At 39.0% G+C, this 15,029-nt stretch overlaps 1 protein-coding gene across 1 annotated transcript in view; it reads left to right on the top strand.

The window, feature by feature from the left end:
* LOC118735416 (Down syndrome cell adhesion molecule-like protein Dscam2) overlaps positions 1-15,029 on the top strand; it is a gene marked incomplete in the record, with an annotated part of 127,945 nt that overhangs the window by 65,572 nt on the left and 47,344 nt on the right. Inside the window, 6 exon segments of the mRNA XM_036465142.1 lie at positions 3,711-3,960; positions 4,101-4,305; positions 5,872-6,008; positions 10,493-10,652; positions 11,042-11,152; positions 12,808-12,966. Coding sequence (XP_036321035.1) covers positions 3,711-3,960; positions 4,101-4,305; positions 5,872-6,008; positions 10,493-10,652; positions 11,042-11,152; positions 12,808-12,966 — 1,022 coding nt within the window.

Genomic DNA, 15,029 nt, shown 5'->3' with positions numbered 1-15,029 from the left:
CTCCTACAAACCCATTAATTCAAGGTCTTAGCTATAAACACTATTTGCATGCTTGACAGACCTAGCTTCTGTTGTCATCCAGTATTCTTAATATTTTGTAGGGAAACGACTTTGCTTTAACCACATGATAAAATAAGAAAACGTGCGTATTCTTTTGAAATTATAATTTACAGCAGTGGCGGCGTTATTTGGACAGCTGATACGGCATGCTGCCTTCCTCTAACTCCTGAAAACCTTTTGCTTCGGTTTCAATTTCATCTTGGCAAGGATGGCGAAGGTTGGTGAGCTCAATGAAAGCTTTGTCAAAAAATAGGTCCTCAGAGATTTTGTCTTGCTACATTTCTACCTTCTTGAGCAACATGTTGAGAGTCGATGCAATAAAATTTCATTTTCTATATTACGGAGGCAGACATCCTTTCTTATTCTGGTGGAATTGGTTCTATAGTTCGATGCATTTAATTTTAAAAAACTCTATTCGTTTTTCGGGGACTACAAAATATGACACCGAAGCGTAAATGCAATTTTTTTTCCTGATATCAAAGATGGCTAATAAAATTGACAAAGCTGTGGTATCGAGTATTTTTCAACCTTTGTCTTTATTGAAACACAATACCCGACCAACGGTGAAGTTCGCCAAATTGGACGATGTCGTCGTTCACAGTTCGCCCTGCTATTTCGCCTACTTTAACAGGATTAGAGCGGTAGCGAAAACAGCTGATACAATTTCGTCGCACTTATAATTTAGGTGACCATATTTTGAAAAACGAAACCATATTTAGAAATGATGAAATGATAACAAATATAAACAAAAGACAAGGGGGAATTATTATAAATTATTTTATTTTAAGCCAGATTTAACGAATCGATCACTGTATTTTTCAACCTACAAAAATAATTCGTGTTGTTTTTTTTTCTAAATATTTGAAAGCAAAAAAACATACGGCCATCTTTGGCATGTACTGCCATCATCTTCCAGCAGAGCGATAGAAATAAACCTATCGCCACGAAACGCCGCCGAGCAAACTTCACATTTTGCTTTGGTTATGTTTAATTTCATATGCCGGCGGGTGTTCCAATTTTGACAGCGGGAATTTCGCTGTGGTGAGTTCGCCGTTCGCCGGCATTGTATTTCCATGGTCATATTGCACTTGATGGTGGATTCCCAGGCCCTCACCTCAATCCACCCAAACTGAAGTCAAAACACTTCCATTTAGGGGTGAAACTATACCAGTAAATACAAGTAAATACTCGATACTTTTCGTTCGATACCAAGCAATTTTGGTATCAATACTTTTGAACCAAGTACTGAGCAGGGATAAAAAAAAATACTCGTATCGAAACCCGATACCAAGGCGAATTTTCTGCCCGAATTTTTTGCTCCACTAATATGAAACGCCCAGTGCTTTATGGCTGTTCAAACGCCAGTGACCTTCATATACTGAAGATTTTAATTTTTTCCCGAAACCAGTATGCAATGAACTTTTTCTACAGATATTTTTGCTGTTCTTGCATCAGGGAATTCATTTCCATGGTCGCAAAAACAAAAAAATCGGTTTAAGATATATGTATATATTTTAAGTTCACTGTTCTCATGTCAAAGGATTAAAATTCTAAGATTTTACTTTTGAAGGTCGGTCTTGGAATGAAAGTAATTTTACATTTAATGAGACTTTTAAAGTGACTTTTACAAGTAAAATTTTTGATTTTTTGTCTTTTTTACCTAAAAACGACTTTTAAACTTGATTGGTTTTGTAAAACTTCTGTAAAATGAAATGCTTTTTCGACTCTTGCAACAAAGTAAATGAATTCCTTGATGTAAGAACATTAGTAATTCGGGTTTAAAACCTTTTAAAAACTTCATTGCATACTGGTTTCAGGCAAAAAAAAAACGGAAAAGAATTTAAACCACCTATTTTTGAAAGTCGAAAGCGATACTATTTTTCCTGAAGTCCCCATCTCAAAATCTTTAAAGCACCGTTACATTTATTTCGCTATCTCTTTTGTTTGATTTTGTGTTTTTTTTTTTTCAAAAACAAAACAAATTCTATGGGACTGAGATATATTATTTTCTAATTTTTAGTCCATTTATAAAAGCGTGGTATATTAAAAAGTTTATTTTATTTTATTTATTTGTTAGTATTGTTATTAGAGCATGCTAGGTCTGCGATCGAGCTTCATAGATCTATTGTGCTATTCATTGAGTGATCACTTCCAACTAATTTATGAATCTTATCATCCTAGAGGTTGTCATTTTTGCGGTTTATAGATGGATTCAAGTTTTAGGCCAATTTTACGTGGGCAATAAAATATTACTTATGTGCTAATTTGCTGCACCAATCCACTGAACCTGTAGGGCATCTCAACAGAAATGTCCATTCTTTAAATATGATTTCTCAGCTTTCAATATTAGTTATTAAACTCTTCCGGCTAAAGCCAAGCAGTCGTTCAAAGGCTACTCGGTTGGGAGTTATAAATCACTCAGATTGTCTTTTGCCCTTTGACATACGCCATCAGGCTCCAACCTGAGAATCATCATACCTTCTGCTGTGTATCGCTTGGTTGGGCCGCAAAATGGCTGAGTGCCGTGGAGGCCGCGTTGGGCTACTTTTTTCAGGCTTTTAGTCTACTAGATATGTCCACATTTTATGTGAGTCTTACTTCCGTTTATCGGCTTGGGACATCCGTTTACGAAAACTTGCAGACGCCTACAAATGGACACTGGATTTGAAAAGCGTAAGCTGAACCTCAGCTTGTTGATTCGCTCCAAGGTGTAAATCATGACAAAGGCCGCTTTGACTTTACTTATTCTGTGGTTAATTTCTTCATCAGCGTCGCCGCTGGGGGAAACTTCAATGCGGAGGTATGTGAAATTCCTTACAGTCTTAAGAGTTTGGTCGGACACTAAGACGTCACAACAAGACTTCGCTGGCATACTTAGAAGCTTGGTTTTTTTGATTCTCACGCTTGCCGTCTCAGCTTCTCTGTGCGCTGTACCCTTTTATACCGATCAGAAAGACGATGCGCTAAAACAGAAATATAGTCAGTGTTGTCATTAACAGCAGCAAACTGAACAAGGACCACCGAGGTCCACAGTCGGGGAGCTGTCACATGGCAACATCCAAGAAATCGCAATCAGCCATCGCTTAATATTTATGGTTATTGATATGTATGACGTCGGTGTAACTAAAGTTTCCCTCCATAAGAATGAGTTCATACCATTTCGGGCGAGCTGGCATTGAGCTATAGTTTCCGTGGCAAATGCCTTTCCCGTAGGTAAACCAGTTTTTAGTTCATTATAAAGTAGGTCATATGGGACTAGTTATTTTGCAAGATTCCTATAATTTTAGCTGCTGGGTTATTATATACGGGTAAGGAATAAATTGTGCAAGTACATTGCATGTACGTATGTAAATACTTGATTGTGACTTATGTGAATGATTTTGCATAAAGTGAAGTGGGTCGCTCAGATTTTCCACTTAATTGCGCATTAGCCTAAGTGGTTTGCTTAAATGCAACGAAAAGGAAAAAATCTTCAAAGTTAACCAACTCTTATAGAACTTGTGTGCCAAATATTAATAAAATAAGCTTATGAAGCTCTGGAATTTACTACATGCATTTAGCTGCTTTTTAGCCACTTCCATTCTTGTGTATAAATAAAAAACTTCGCTTGCATATTTATGTATTAATAATCTACTGCAAATTACTTTCAGCTGGCATACGAAACGTCCAAATAACGAGGAATCCATACAACATCTGCTGGCGACGGGACGCGCTAAAATTAAAGAAGGCACTCTAATTATTACCGCAGTCGATCGGTCCGAGAGTGGGGCGTTCTTCTGCACAGCCACCAACTCGGAGGGCAGCGAAACTTTGGAAGTACAAATTGCTGTTACATCGCAGCTCACTGCCAGCATACAGCCCACCATACAGACAGTGAATTTGGGAAAAACTGCAAATTTGGTAAGTTGCTGACCGGGAGCAGTTATTTGTAAAATCCATTAAAATGTCAATAAAAATAGAAAACTCCTCGTTCACATGCCTTTAATTGCGTCTAATTAGTGATATTTTGCACGGGTCTGCATATGCGTTTTCTATTTTAGATGTGCAGCATTTCGGGATTCCCAAAACAAAGCATCATTTGGCTGAAAGATGGCCAACCACTGCGCTCCGGCGCGCGTGTTCGATTGCTGTCCACAGAACATATTCGCATTACGTCCATTACCAAAGAGGACAAGGGCATGTACCAGTGCATTGTGAAGAATGATCTGGAATCTGCGCAAGGTACCGCCGAACTACGACTTGGAGGTGAGTCAATAATTTCATTTAAAAGTTTGCTTTTTAGGAAAAATGAAACAAGTATCTATGGGTGATAAACTCTTTAATGTTATCTCGCTCAATAAATCTCATTATTTTATAAATGTTGATTTCTGCGATCTGGGTAAAATTTTCGTTAACCCAGTCGAACATTTTTAGCAGCTTTTTTTAACCCAGCAGAAAATCTGTAATTGATTATTGTGTACATAAACGGGATAAGTTTACGTATAGTTCTGAGGATCATTTCAGCGCGTTCCAGGACTATTTCAGGAACATTTCCATATTTGTTTGGTATAATTTCGGGACTAGTTTGGCATCATTTCGAGACCTGGTCAGGGCTATTCCGAGTTAGTTCACGTCTATTTGGGGATTCTTTTGAAACTAGTTATGGACCACTTCGATATATATCGCCAGTACTTTCCCTTCTGTGCCCACTGACCCGCGTTGGGTACTTTAAGAGCGGAAACATTTCTGTTCATTCGTACGAAATTACCAATCCAGAGTAGCCACGGTATTTTAATTCGCATTGTTTTAAAGCTCATACATACATCGTTTTATCGTTTTCGGAATTCGTCGTCGACCATGCGCAAAGGCCTGTAAATCTGTCGCAGAATTGTTCTCTAGAAAACTGCAAGACTTGCCCCATCAGATATTTTCATTGTTCATGCTTCTGTGCCATACACCAGTGTGACTAACCACCTTTGGAACTACCTGCTAAGAACATTACAAGACAAGCTGCAAACGAGCGCCGGAGAAACCTCTCCCCCTATTAAACTGCTAGACTAACTATGTACTTTTAGGTTTAAAATAGAATGAGTACTTACATGTCACTGTTTATTTAGCGTACATCCCTTGATAGGGAGAGTGAGCCGAACTATTGCCGAGGCTGTAGATGCAAAGAAAAAGATAAAAGTGTACAACACCTTATCAGCCACTGCCCAGTACTTAGTAGAATGCGATTACATACGCTCGGAAGACCATCTCTACAGACCTTGTGGAGATAGCGAAGATTTATATTTGTGTAAGAGTGTAAGATAGTGCTGAAAGCTCATTGCGTTAAAGAAATGGTTTGATCCCGAGTGAGCTTCGCAACTTCGTACCGGAACTAAGATAGCAAATGGCAACACATTGCACCTGCATTTGAACTGAGCATAATGGGAGTCACTCTATCTGTAGATCAACGTCTTAAACTCCCTTATTGTAGTACAATGCCTGATGGGTAGGCACGCTCAACGTGTGAGGAAACGCCTCGCAATTTCTGTAGAAAATTTCAAGAAGAGAGAAAAGAAAACATTCCTGAACCGCCTGTTTCAAAGCCATACACTGTATGTTATCCTCAGCCGGCAGTGCTTGGAAACTTTTAAGATGCTTACCCCTGTGGAAATATCTTAGGTCATTTGCAAATCACATGGTTTTTGCACTATAGGAGCACAACAGCTATTTAACCTTTGTAGAGTTGCCCTTTTCATTCTGTCAATTGAAATAATGCCCCTAATTGCTTCCTAACTTTTACGACAAATACATTTTCTTCTATATAACATAAACGCTCTCTTACAGAGGTAGCACCGCAACTGATTTACAAATTCATCGAACAAACTATACAACCCGGCCCATCAGTATCGTTGAAATGCAGCGCAAGTGGCAATCCAACACCAAAAATTGTCTGGCACTTAGACGGATTTCCTCTACCAAATGTAAGTAGTTATATTAATGCGTCAAATATGTAAATACATATTTACTTAGGAATAATTTCGCATTCACTGAACTGGAAAATTTCAACTCGAGTTAGCTAAAGTTTCAACGCCGTGGCGCTGAAGTGGGAAAAAGTCATCAGTTTTGGGAATTAACTCATATACATAGCAAGCACTTACATTCATGCATATTTATATATCACACACGATCTTCAAAAGTGACAGAACTCAAAATTAAACGTACGTCAGAAAATGCGAAAAACTATTTCGTAGCACATGCTAATCGTATGGGCAGGGGAGACTTTACTTTAGAGTTTTTCAACAAATTATAACAAAAATTTGCACCAACTTTTGCTGAAAGGTAAATAAAAGCTCTGTGTACATTTTTAATGCATGATTTCAAAAATACCAAATTTTGAGTTTTGTCACTTTTGCAGATCATGTGCGATATGCACACATATATCTTACCCGTACGCAACTTTAGATTAATAAAATTCACATTTACATGCATAACTGAAATGTGGTGTTAAATGAAAAATGAAAAAGCATAGCAAATAGCGCGCTCCATTCTCAACAGTATTGTGCTACAGCTGTTCATTAGCAAAGGATTAAAAATATTAACTCGATTACTTACCTGTCAGTCAAGTGTGCTCGCAACGAAGACAGCTCGTCTGTGTCATTTGCTGCTGCTAATGCTGCTGTTCCTCCTTCTGGAAATGTCTTCATATTTCAAATTCAATTTTTCCATTTGAGAAAATTCTAGGTTTGTTTGTTTGCTGGTAGGAGCAAACGTACATATGTATGTAAGCAGCTTTTAGTCAGGCATCTACGCGACAAAGCTTGAATATGACACATTGTAGAAAATATTCACAGACAAACACACACACACAGATACCATTTCTGGCGTAGCAAATTTTATGTTTCGAATGAAGAAGGATATGTGTGAAGAGCAATAGTAAAAGCATTAGAAACCACTGGAGGTGCCGCCACATACTTGTGGCATGTGCTTGAGCATAGCAATGCTTGAAATATTTTCGAATTTCATTACCAACTTCAACACATACTCAACCACGTCGACACACACTCGCCCACACAGCAATGGGGTCTGAGCATAGTTGCGGCACATCGTGTTTTAGTTGGCTATCCTTTGGCTGCGGCTGATGCTGCTGCCTCTATGCTTTCTACTAGCTCCGCCAGTTGCTGTTGTTGGTTGTCGGTTGCTGTTGCTGTTTCTCTCCACGCTTCTCTAAAGCGTTACTGCTTTGCATATGCGCTTTCTTTTAGATTTTATATTGTTTTTGATGCTCTACCAGCAACTGACGTCTGTTGGGACAACCGACGGGTATGCGTATTTTGCATAACTCGTCGCATTTTGATGTTATGCACGAGAGGATACGCAAATTAAAGTCATCGCCAGAGTTGTGCGCTTTCGCATTCACCAACGCCATCATCTTCAAACGTCATCGCCACAACCTTCTACATGTGAATGTACGCAGTAAAGGTCTGCACAAACTCACACGAAAATACTATTTGGACGTTCAGTGCGTCTTGTGTTTGTAAATATCGCATTGTTAATCTATTAGAAAGCCGGAACAATCGAGATAAGCGAAATGACCTCCCATGCAGATCTTTAGTATGTATGTAAAGACATATTTATAACTATTCCTCTATGCCACAACTTTGCAAAAGCTATCATCGCCGTCTAACATACTCGCATAAACAAAAATTGCTACGCAAATGCCATTGCAACCATGCGAACCATTTCATAGTGATTTCTACGTACTGAACAATTGCGAAGAATGTTGAAGTTGTGGCTGTGGCGCTGGTTGCTCTGGTGCCTTGCGTCCATGTTCTTCGACAGCAGCCAAGCCGAGGCTGAAGCATCAACAGCACCGTTGGTGGGAGCAGATATTAGGAAAACTGAAACTATGTACCACTACTACTGGCCATACATTCTTATTATTATTGCCACATCATTGCTTTTGCTGTAACCCTTTTTCACATATGCGATTAAGCAATGGACTAGGCTGCAAGAAGGAAAATATAAAGGCAAACTTTGACTCTGAGGAATTTCTAATACAAACATAATTTGGACGTAAAATTTATGTGAAAGTTCTAAAACGCAAATAAAAAGAGTTTAAGGCTAGATTTTCGGTTTAATTTGTGGCAATAATATTTAAAAAGAACTATTAAAGACAGACCGTTTGCTCCCGGTCCGAAAGCAATGTAAAGATGATTTCTTGTAGACTCACATTTCGTTTCTCTTCTTGGCCAACTGACGTCGATTGAAAAATGCCAAGTAAAGCCAAATTTTTCCATCGCAGGGGAGGAGGGGGGCTGTATTTAATCCGGCGAACTCTGTATATGGCGTTGTAAAGCTCATACAGCACGTCGCTCAGTCGCGCCAGTAGATATTCCGCAAAATCGTTCTCTCTAATACTCCTAGAAGGAAGAGGAAGAGGTTTTTAAGTGGTGGGTCCAAAGCCCAATAACGCACAACTACATTCTGTGGCTTCAAGCTGATCCTCCTGGTGAACACAAGAATGATAGAATAGAAGATTGCGCCAATCGAGCTGAGAGCAACTGGGTGTGACGTCACATTATTTTGAGAATGAGAGTGTAAAGAATAATTTTGAAGAAAAAGATGAAGAACCGAACAAGTGGTGCGAAATAGTGATGTAAAACTAGATTGAATTGCACTCACTCTTCAGCTTCTTAAATTTAAACGTAATCACAATTATTTTAGGTACATTTGGAACGTAGAAAAATATTGTTTCATGTAAGTCCAAAAGTTGTTATGGTACAGATGGAAGGTGCAGTCCACCAAGTGACAAAAATATATGCACATAAAAGTACATGTTTACTGTTTAGGTACGTATATGTAATTTTAGGTACAACTTTTCGGCAAATATGTACAACACGAATATTTAGTATTCATCACTAGAACAAGTCGGAGTGATCCTACCATGTAGTTATTTCTCTCCTTCTCTCTCTCTCTCTCTCTCTCTCTCTGTCGTGACCCAAAGCTCCTCCACCCTTATTGGTTACCTCATCTCGTACCTTGCTCGCTCACGAGTGAGAAGAAAGGTTGAGTGCAAAGTATCCTTGGCTGAGTTATGCTTGAAATACAATACCGGCGAACGGCAAACTTCGCCGAATTGGGCGATGCTGTCGTTCACCGTTCGCCCAGCTATTTCGCCTACTTAAACAGAATTAGAGCGGTAGCGAAAACAGTTGATCCCATTTGGTCGCCTTTATAATTTGGGTGACCATATTTAGACAAAACTAAACCATATTTAGAAATGAGGAAATGATAACAAATATAAATGTAAAACAAAGAAAGATTATTACAAATAATTTGTTTCAAGACAGATGTAACGAATCCATAACTATATTTTTCAAACAACAAAAAAAAATCGTGTTTAGGTTGTTTTCTTTTAAAACTTTGAAAGCAAAAAAGAAATACGGCCACCTTTGGCACGCACAGCTGTCATCGCCCAGCAGGGCGATAGAAATAAATCTATCGCCATGAAACGCCGCCAAGCGAACTTCGCATTTCGCTTTGGCTGTGTTCAATTTCATACGCGTGCGGGTGTTCTAATTTTGACAGCTCGAATTTCGCTGTGGTGAGTTCGCCGTTCGCCGGCATTGTATTTCAGCTATTATGCGCACCTACGTAAGTACACCTGCAATTGGTTCCGGTGCATATTGCCGAATGACTCGGACTTTTTCTCTCTGAAGCAACGCCTTATAGTAAGGTTACTCAACATCATTCTTCTAAAGGCTGACGTTGGGCCCAACTCAGCACAAGTGACATACATCTGCTGCATACTCATGGATTAATCCATCCGAATTCCACTTCGATTAGGTGCAACAATTGCATCGGATGGACTCCCCTAAGGAACTGTACAGGTCTTAGGACACGCTGGAAGTGGACCACATGGCCCATGTCGTTCAGACCTGCGACACGGAGCTACTTTAGCTCGAAGTTCACACTTTGGTGGATAAGGCCAAAGAGAGAGGGAGGTAGGGCGCATCCCAGGCACTTTAGAATGCACGGACGCGGTCCGAACGGTACCTACAAAACCATTGAGCCCGACGGAAACGGTGCTTGTAACGGCATCCACAGAGAATGCGTCACCGCCTTCACTAACACTCGCCCTATAAATACCGTTTTGGAGCCCAATAACCACCAACTGCAGTTGAAGAGCTTCAGCTGCTGCATGAGACCTCGTCACTCTTGTCTATTCAATGTCTGTCCTATTTAAATCTTATATATACTCTCAGAAAGATTCTAAACGATTCTGTTGGCTAAGATGCTAGCCGAAATATGTACATCAAAATTATTCATAAAATACAGACACTAGAATATGAAGAAACCCTAATTATGTTAAAAGCAAACAGCTATTAAAATTTAAATTCTTTACTATAAATATTTTGAAGGTACACTAAATCCTATATAACATTTTTTTGCATCTTCCGAACAGAACGATCGACTCATGATTGGCCAATATGTCACAATGTTCGGCGATGTTATAAGCCATGTTAATATATCTGCGGTTAAATCGGAGGATGGCGGTGAATATGAGTGTAAGGCCATTTCGCGGGCAGGTGAAGCATCGCATTCGGCTCGTTTAAACATTTACGGTGAGTTGAGCTGCCTCCGCGTACATAGGCACATAGTACAGACATTAGCATGGGTATGAAACATACGTGCCCGTTTATGTATGAATATGTGCACGTCAGCGCACAACAGCGGAGACATATCAAAAGTAACAACAAAAAAGTAAATACCCTAACTGCCAAAAGCGCAGAGACAAACAATATAGTACAGACTGATTGACAGGATTGCTAAAATATGTACACATACAAACATATGTACGTATATTTTTATGCATTTGGAGCATTGGCTGAAATGAAAGTCTGACTTTTACGCTGAATTTTATATTTTTATGTGTTTGTTTAGCTAGCATTTACTCAACAGAACATTCTTCATCACTTTACTCTTCCCTCTATATTTCCTCATCTGTTCGTAGGTATGCCATACGTGCGCATGATGCCAAAACTATCTGCAGTGGCGGGAAAGACATTTTTTTTGAAATGTCCCGTGGCAGGATATCCTATCGACAGCATCATCATAGAGAAAGGTAAGCATTCATGTTCATATGTATTTATTAATTTGCGCACACAGCGAGCATATATATATGTACAAAGTTGATTTGCATGTGGTAGGTAAGTTACTGACAGGTCACGGCATATGCTCGGTTTCCAGTCAGCGTCAATTGGGGAAACGAAATTCTCTTTCTGAGGGCATTTCCGCTGAATAGGGCTGTTGCATGTTGTTGAAGAGCATACAGCATGTGGCGAGGGCCCGTCCTGGGTTTTACATATCGAGTCATGTAAGTTTGCGTAGGCAAATTCTACTACTAAGGTGATCGTGACGACTTATTTATTAGCAGCGGAAACGGTTATATCTGTTATATAGGGTGTCCCAAAATACTTCTTCTTCTTCTTCTTCCTTCTCTTCTTCTTATTTGGCACTAAAGCCGTTTATTGGTTTGAGCCGAGACCTTTGCGAATCTGCACCAGTTGTTCATACAGACTGCAGACAAGTCATTCTGCCCTTGATTTTTCCATTTTGATCAGGGCGCCATTTAATTCGTTATCCAACCATGGATAGAAGAGTCGAAGGATGTCCATGTCGTTGAAAAGATCGTAAATTTCGTCACCCATGTTCTGGGGCGCCCGTCGCCCACGCGAACACTGGCATAGGTCTTGCATAGAATAGCTTTCTCGAAAGCCCCCAAAGTGTTCTAATCTTTGTATCTACCATATTTCTGCGAAAGGACATGTTAACAGACTTGTATTTTAGTTTGGCGAGATGAATCTGCTTTCCAATTACTCACCGAGCCCAAAGTATCACCTGCTGGCATGAGTTATTCATCGCCTGATTTCCTGTCTGACGCTGTTGGTGGTATTTATGCTACATCCTGCTGGACAAAGTCCTTCACAACTTTAAAGTCTTAACTGCCAACAGCGATTTGTGTCCGAATATGCGGAGACTTTTTGCTTGTTAGTCGGGTGCTGGACAGCGATCTTCGTCCTTATATTTTGGTCTGGATTCTTCTGAGCAATCGCGTCGCTAAAATCGCCATTCAAAAGCTTTTTATCGGCACTAACACAAAACAACGCGCAAAGAAAACAGTACTCAAACTACTGCATTTCCAAGAAGCATCCTCTTTGTTCTCCGTCGACTTCTCAGTTTTCCTAGTTAGACTCTAAAGAGCATGGATGGTAGATTTTTCTGGAAGATAAGCATTGGTTTCTGTACAAAAAGTTTCCTTACATGGTCCATTATATGCCTGTCTGCGATTCTTTCCAGGGCTTTTAGTACAAAAGACGTAAGACTTGTGGGTCGGTAGGACTTTGGCTGGTCAGCTGATGTTACTCCCACCTCTAACATGTAGCGGAAGTGAACCAGATGGTCAGCCGTTTAACTCTTATGCTGCAACACGTCCACCGATGCTACCAGCCCCGAACTGGTGTAAAAAAACTCTGAGGCAAGGGTTAAAATTTGATACGAAAGCCCCTGGAAAGTTTGTGGGTAAAAATTATTTGCCGTTCTGGGAAAAACTAGTTTTTAAAAACCCTAATTATCGCTCATCCTAACACTAATGTACATTTAAACAATGTTTATATGTATTTATAATGTTTATATGTATTTTAAAAGTACATTTTTGTTTTATTTTTATGCTTGTGTGTACTACTCCCATACTCATTCACTAACATTTTCGCATTACAGATGGCGTCAGATTGCCCACAAATATATGACAGCGTGTTCAGAACGGCACCTTACTCATCGAGAATGTGCAACGTACCGCAGATCAGGGTACCTATACTTGCATCGCCCGCAATAAACACAACTACACAGCGCAACGTACTGTCGAGGTGAAAGTTTTGGGTGAGTTGAAGTGGCTTTAAGCTGTTAAGCTCTGCATACGTTTTTATGTGTTGGTATTGGTATTGGTATTGGTATTTCCATTTTCGGAATATGTTCGGCTGTAGCAAATTCGGGAATTTGGTAGCAGACTAATTTTAATTTGTCTGGAGTAGTTAATGAAAAACCGCAGAACGATGAAATTTGTGCGATGCACACACGAGAGCTGGAGAATTTGAAAACTTTAATAACAAGCAAACAAACAAATATGAAAGCCCTAAATACAAGCTTCCGCGTAGGTATTTGTGTATGTACAAGTATGAGTACTAAACGCAGCTCGTTAGAAATTGTCGAAATTAATTTTTGGTGGGCGTTGTGGGTATTTTGAAAAGTCATTTGGCAGAAGAGCATGTTGCTCAATTTATTTGTAGTACAGGTGAATACAATCCTGGCCAGCGGTTTTGCCAAAATTCTGTCGGGTCAGAAAGTTAAATTAGAGGGCTTGCGAAAATTTCCATTGATTCTATTTACAAAAGCTCGATGGTTATATTTCGGTTGTATCAATAGAATCAAATCATTTGAAAGGTATGCTTAAACAATAACTACAGAATTTATTTACACTAAATTATTTTTACATATGTATTTGCTTAAATTGAAAAATGTACCTTACAAATGCTATATTTTTATCAAGAGCTAACTAATAATATCCTCGAACTTTCAACTATCTTAAAAAAAACAAGAAAATGTATTCTAATTATTTTAACGATGTTCTGATAAAAACCATACGCAACCCAATTCTAAAAAAATCAGTAAGTTGGGATATTCTTAATCAAAGATTTATTTATTTTTTCGAGTAAGAAATTCCCTCTCTATTTCAACATGTGCATTCATATTACACTGTAGTGGAGGAAAATGCTTTGGATTATCGAGGCACCCTGAACCGGAAGGCCCAGATTGGCGTGATGTAATCGTATCGTTGTCGGCATCTAAGTCGAGTCTAAGCCAGTTATGTCGTCCTCTTTTAAGTTCGTTTAAGTTCGCTGCATACTGATATTCGGGGGGTTTTCACAATTTCGATTCCTTCAATCAGCATCGTCAGTCATTTGACGGCTTAATCAGCTACTAATACTTGTGGAGGTTTTAAAAAATTATCAGAGTTGAGAACTGGGTTGAATAAATGTTTGACGCTGTAAGTATGTGGATGGTGTGAATTAAAACTCGATAATGTTAAAAAAAAAAATAAAAATAGAAACAAAAAACGCCAAAGGAAAAAGGAACAAAAAAAAGCAAACAAACCCAGCTTTATTTACAACTAAGCAGTGTAGGACCCAGGCGGAAACATGGGGAGCGCTTTGGAATAAACTCTTTTGGGAAGGGCGTTTTTAATTTAGACATTCTCTTTACAAGCTGTTTAAGAAAATCTTTCAATAGCCTTGTCATTCGAGGGCAGACAAGAAGGTATGTTTTCAAAGCAACGGAAGGCAAATAAAGGAAATAGTCTCCGCAGGTGTGCCGGCGCGTGTCTGTAGCAAAGTTATACACTTCTCTACATATTTTATGGAAAAAAAACGTGTTTTATATCCGGTTTGGTACCAGTTGCTTGGGGTGTAGGCACTAGGTGTTATAAGTTGCCTAAACAAAAAGGTACAAAGGTAAAAGGAGTACGGTAGACGTATCGGCACAAAAAATTAGAAATACGCCTACCTAGAAAGCCTCGTTTTGCCAAATGGGTAGCAACTTTTCTGTTGTCGGTGTCCGCGTGTTTATTAATCCTTGGAAGTTTTATAGGACCAACAATATGGTAATGTTAATGGATTTGGTAGCCCTTAGTTTAAATGCTAACTGTGTACATATGGATGTATGTATGTTTGTATGTATGTACCTACAAGTATAAAAATAACCTTCACACCGCTTACGGTATACAATGTTAGTACATATATTACACACATATGTACTTAATATACATATATATATATAGTTGGACGGATAAAAAATACCCAATTTTGTAAAATTATATAGCATGTTTCAATTAATAGACGATAGCCATTTCAAATGCAAAACATGTTAGAAGTGCTTTGAAAACGATA

This window comes from Rhagoletis pomonella, unplaced genomic scaffold, assembly GCF_013731165.1.
Source record: "Rhagoletis pomonella isolate Grant_MI unplaced genomic scaffold, Rhpom_1.0 Rhpom_scaffold_00003, whole genome shotgun sequence".
NCBI classification, from domain to species: domain Eukaryota; kingdom Metazoa; phylum Arthropoda; class Insecta; order Diptera; family Tephritidae; genus Rhagoletis; species Rhagoletis pomonella.
Note: the sequence above shows the minus strand (reverse complement) of the source record. Positions and strands in the feature narration are given on the sequence as shown.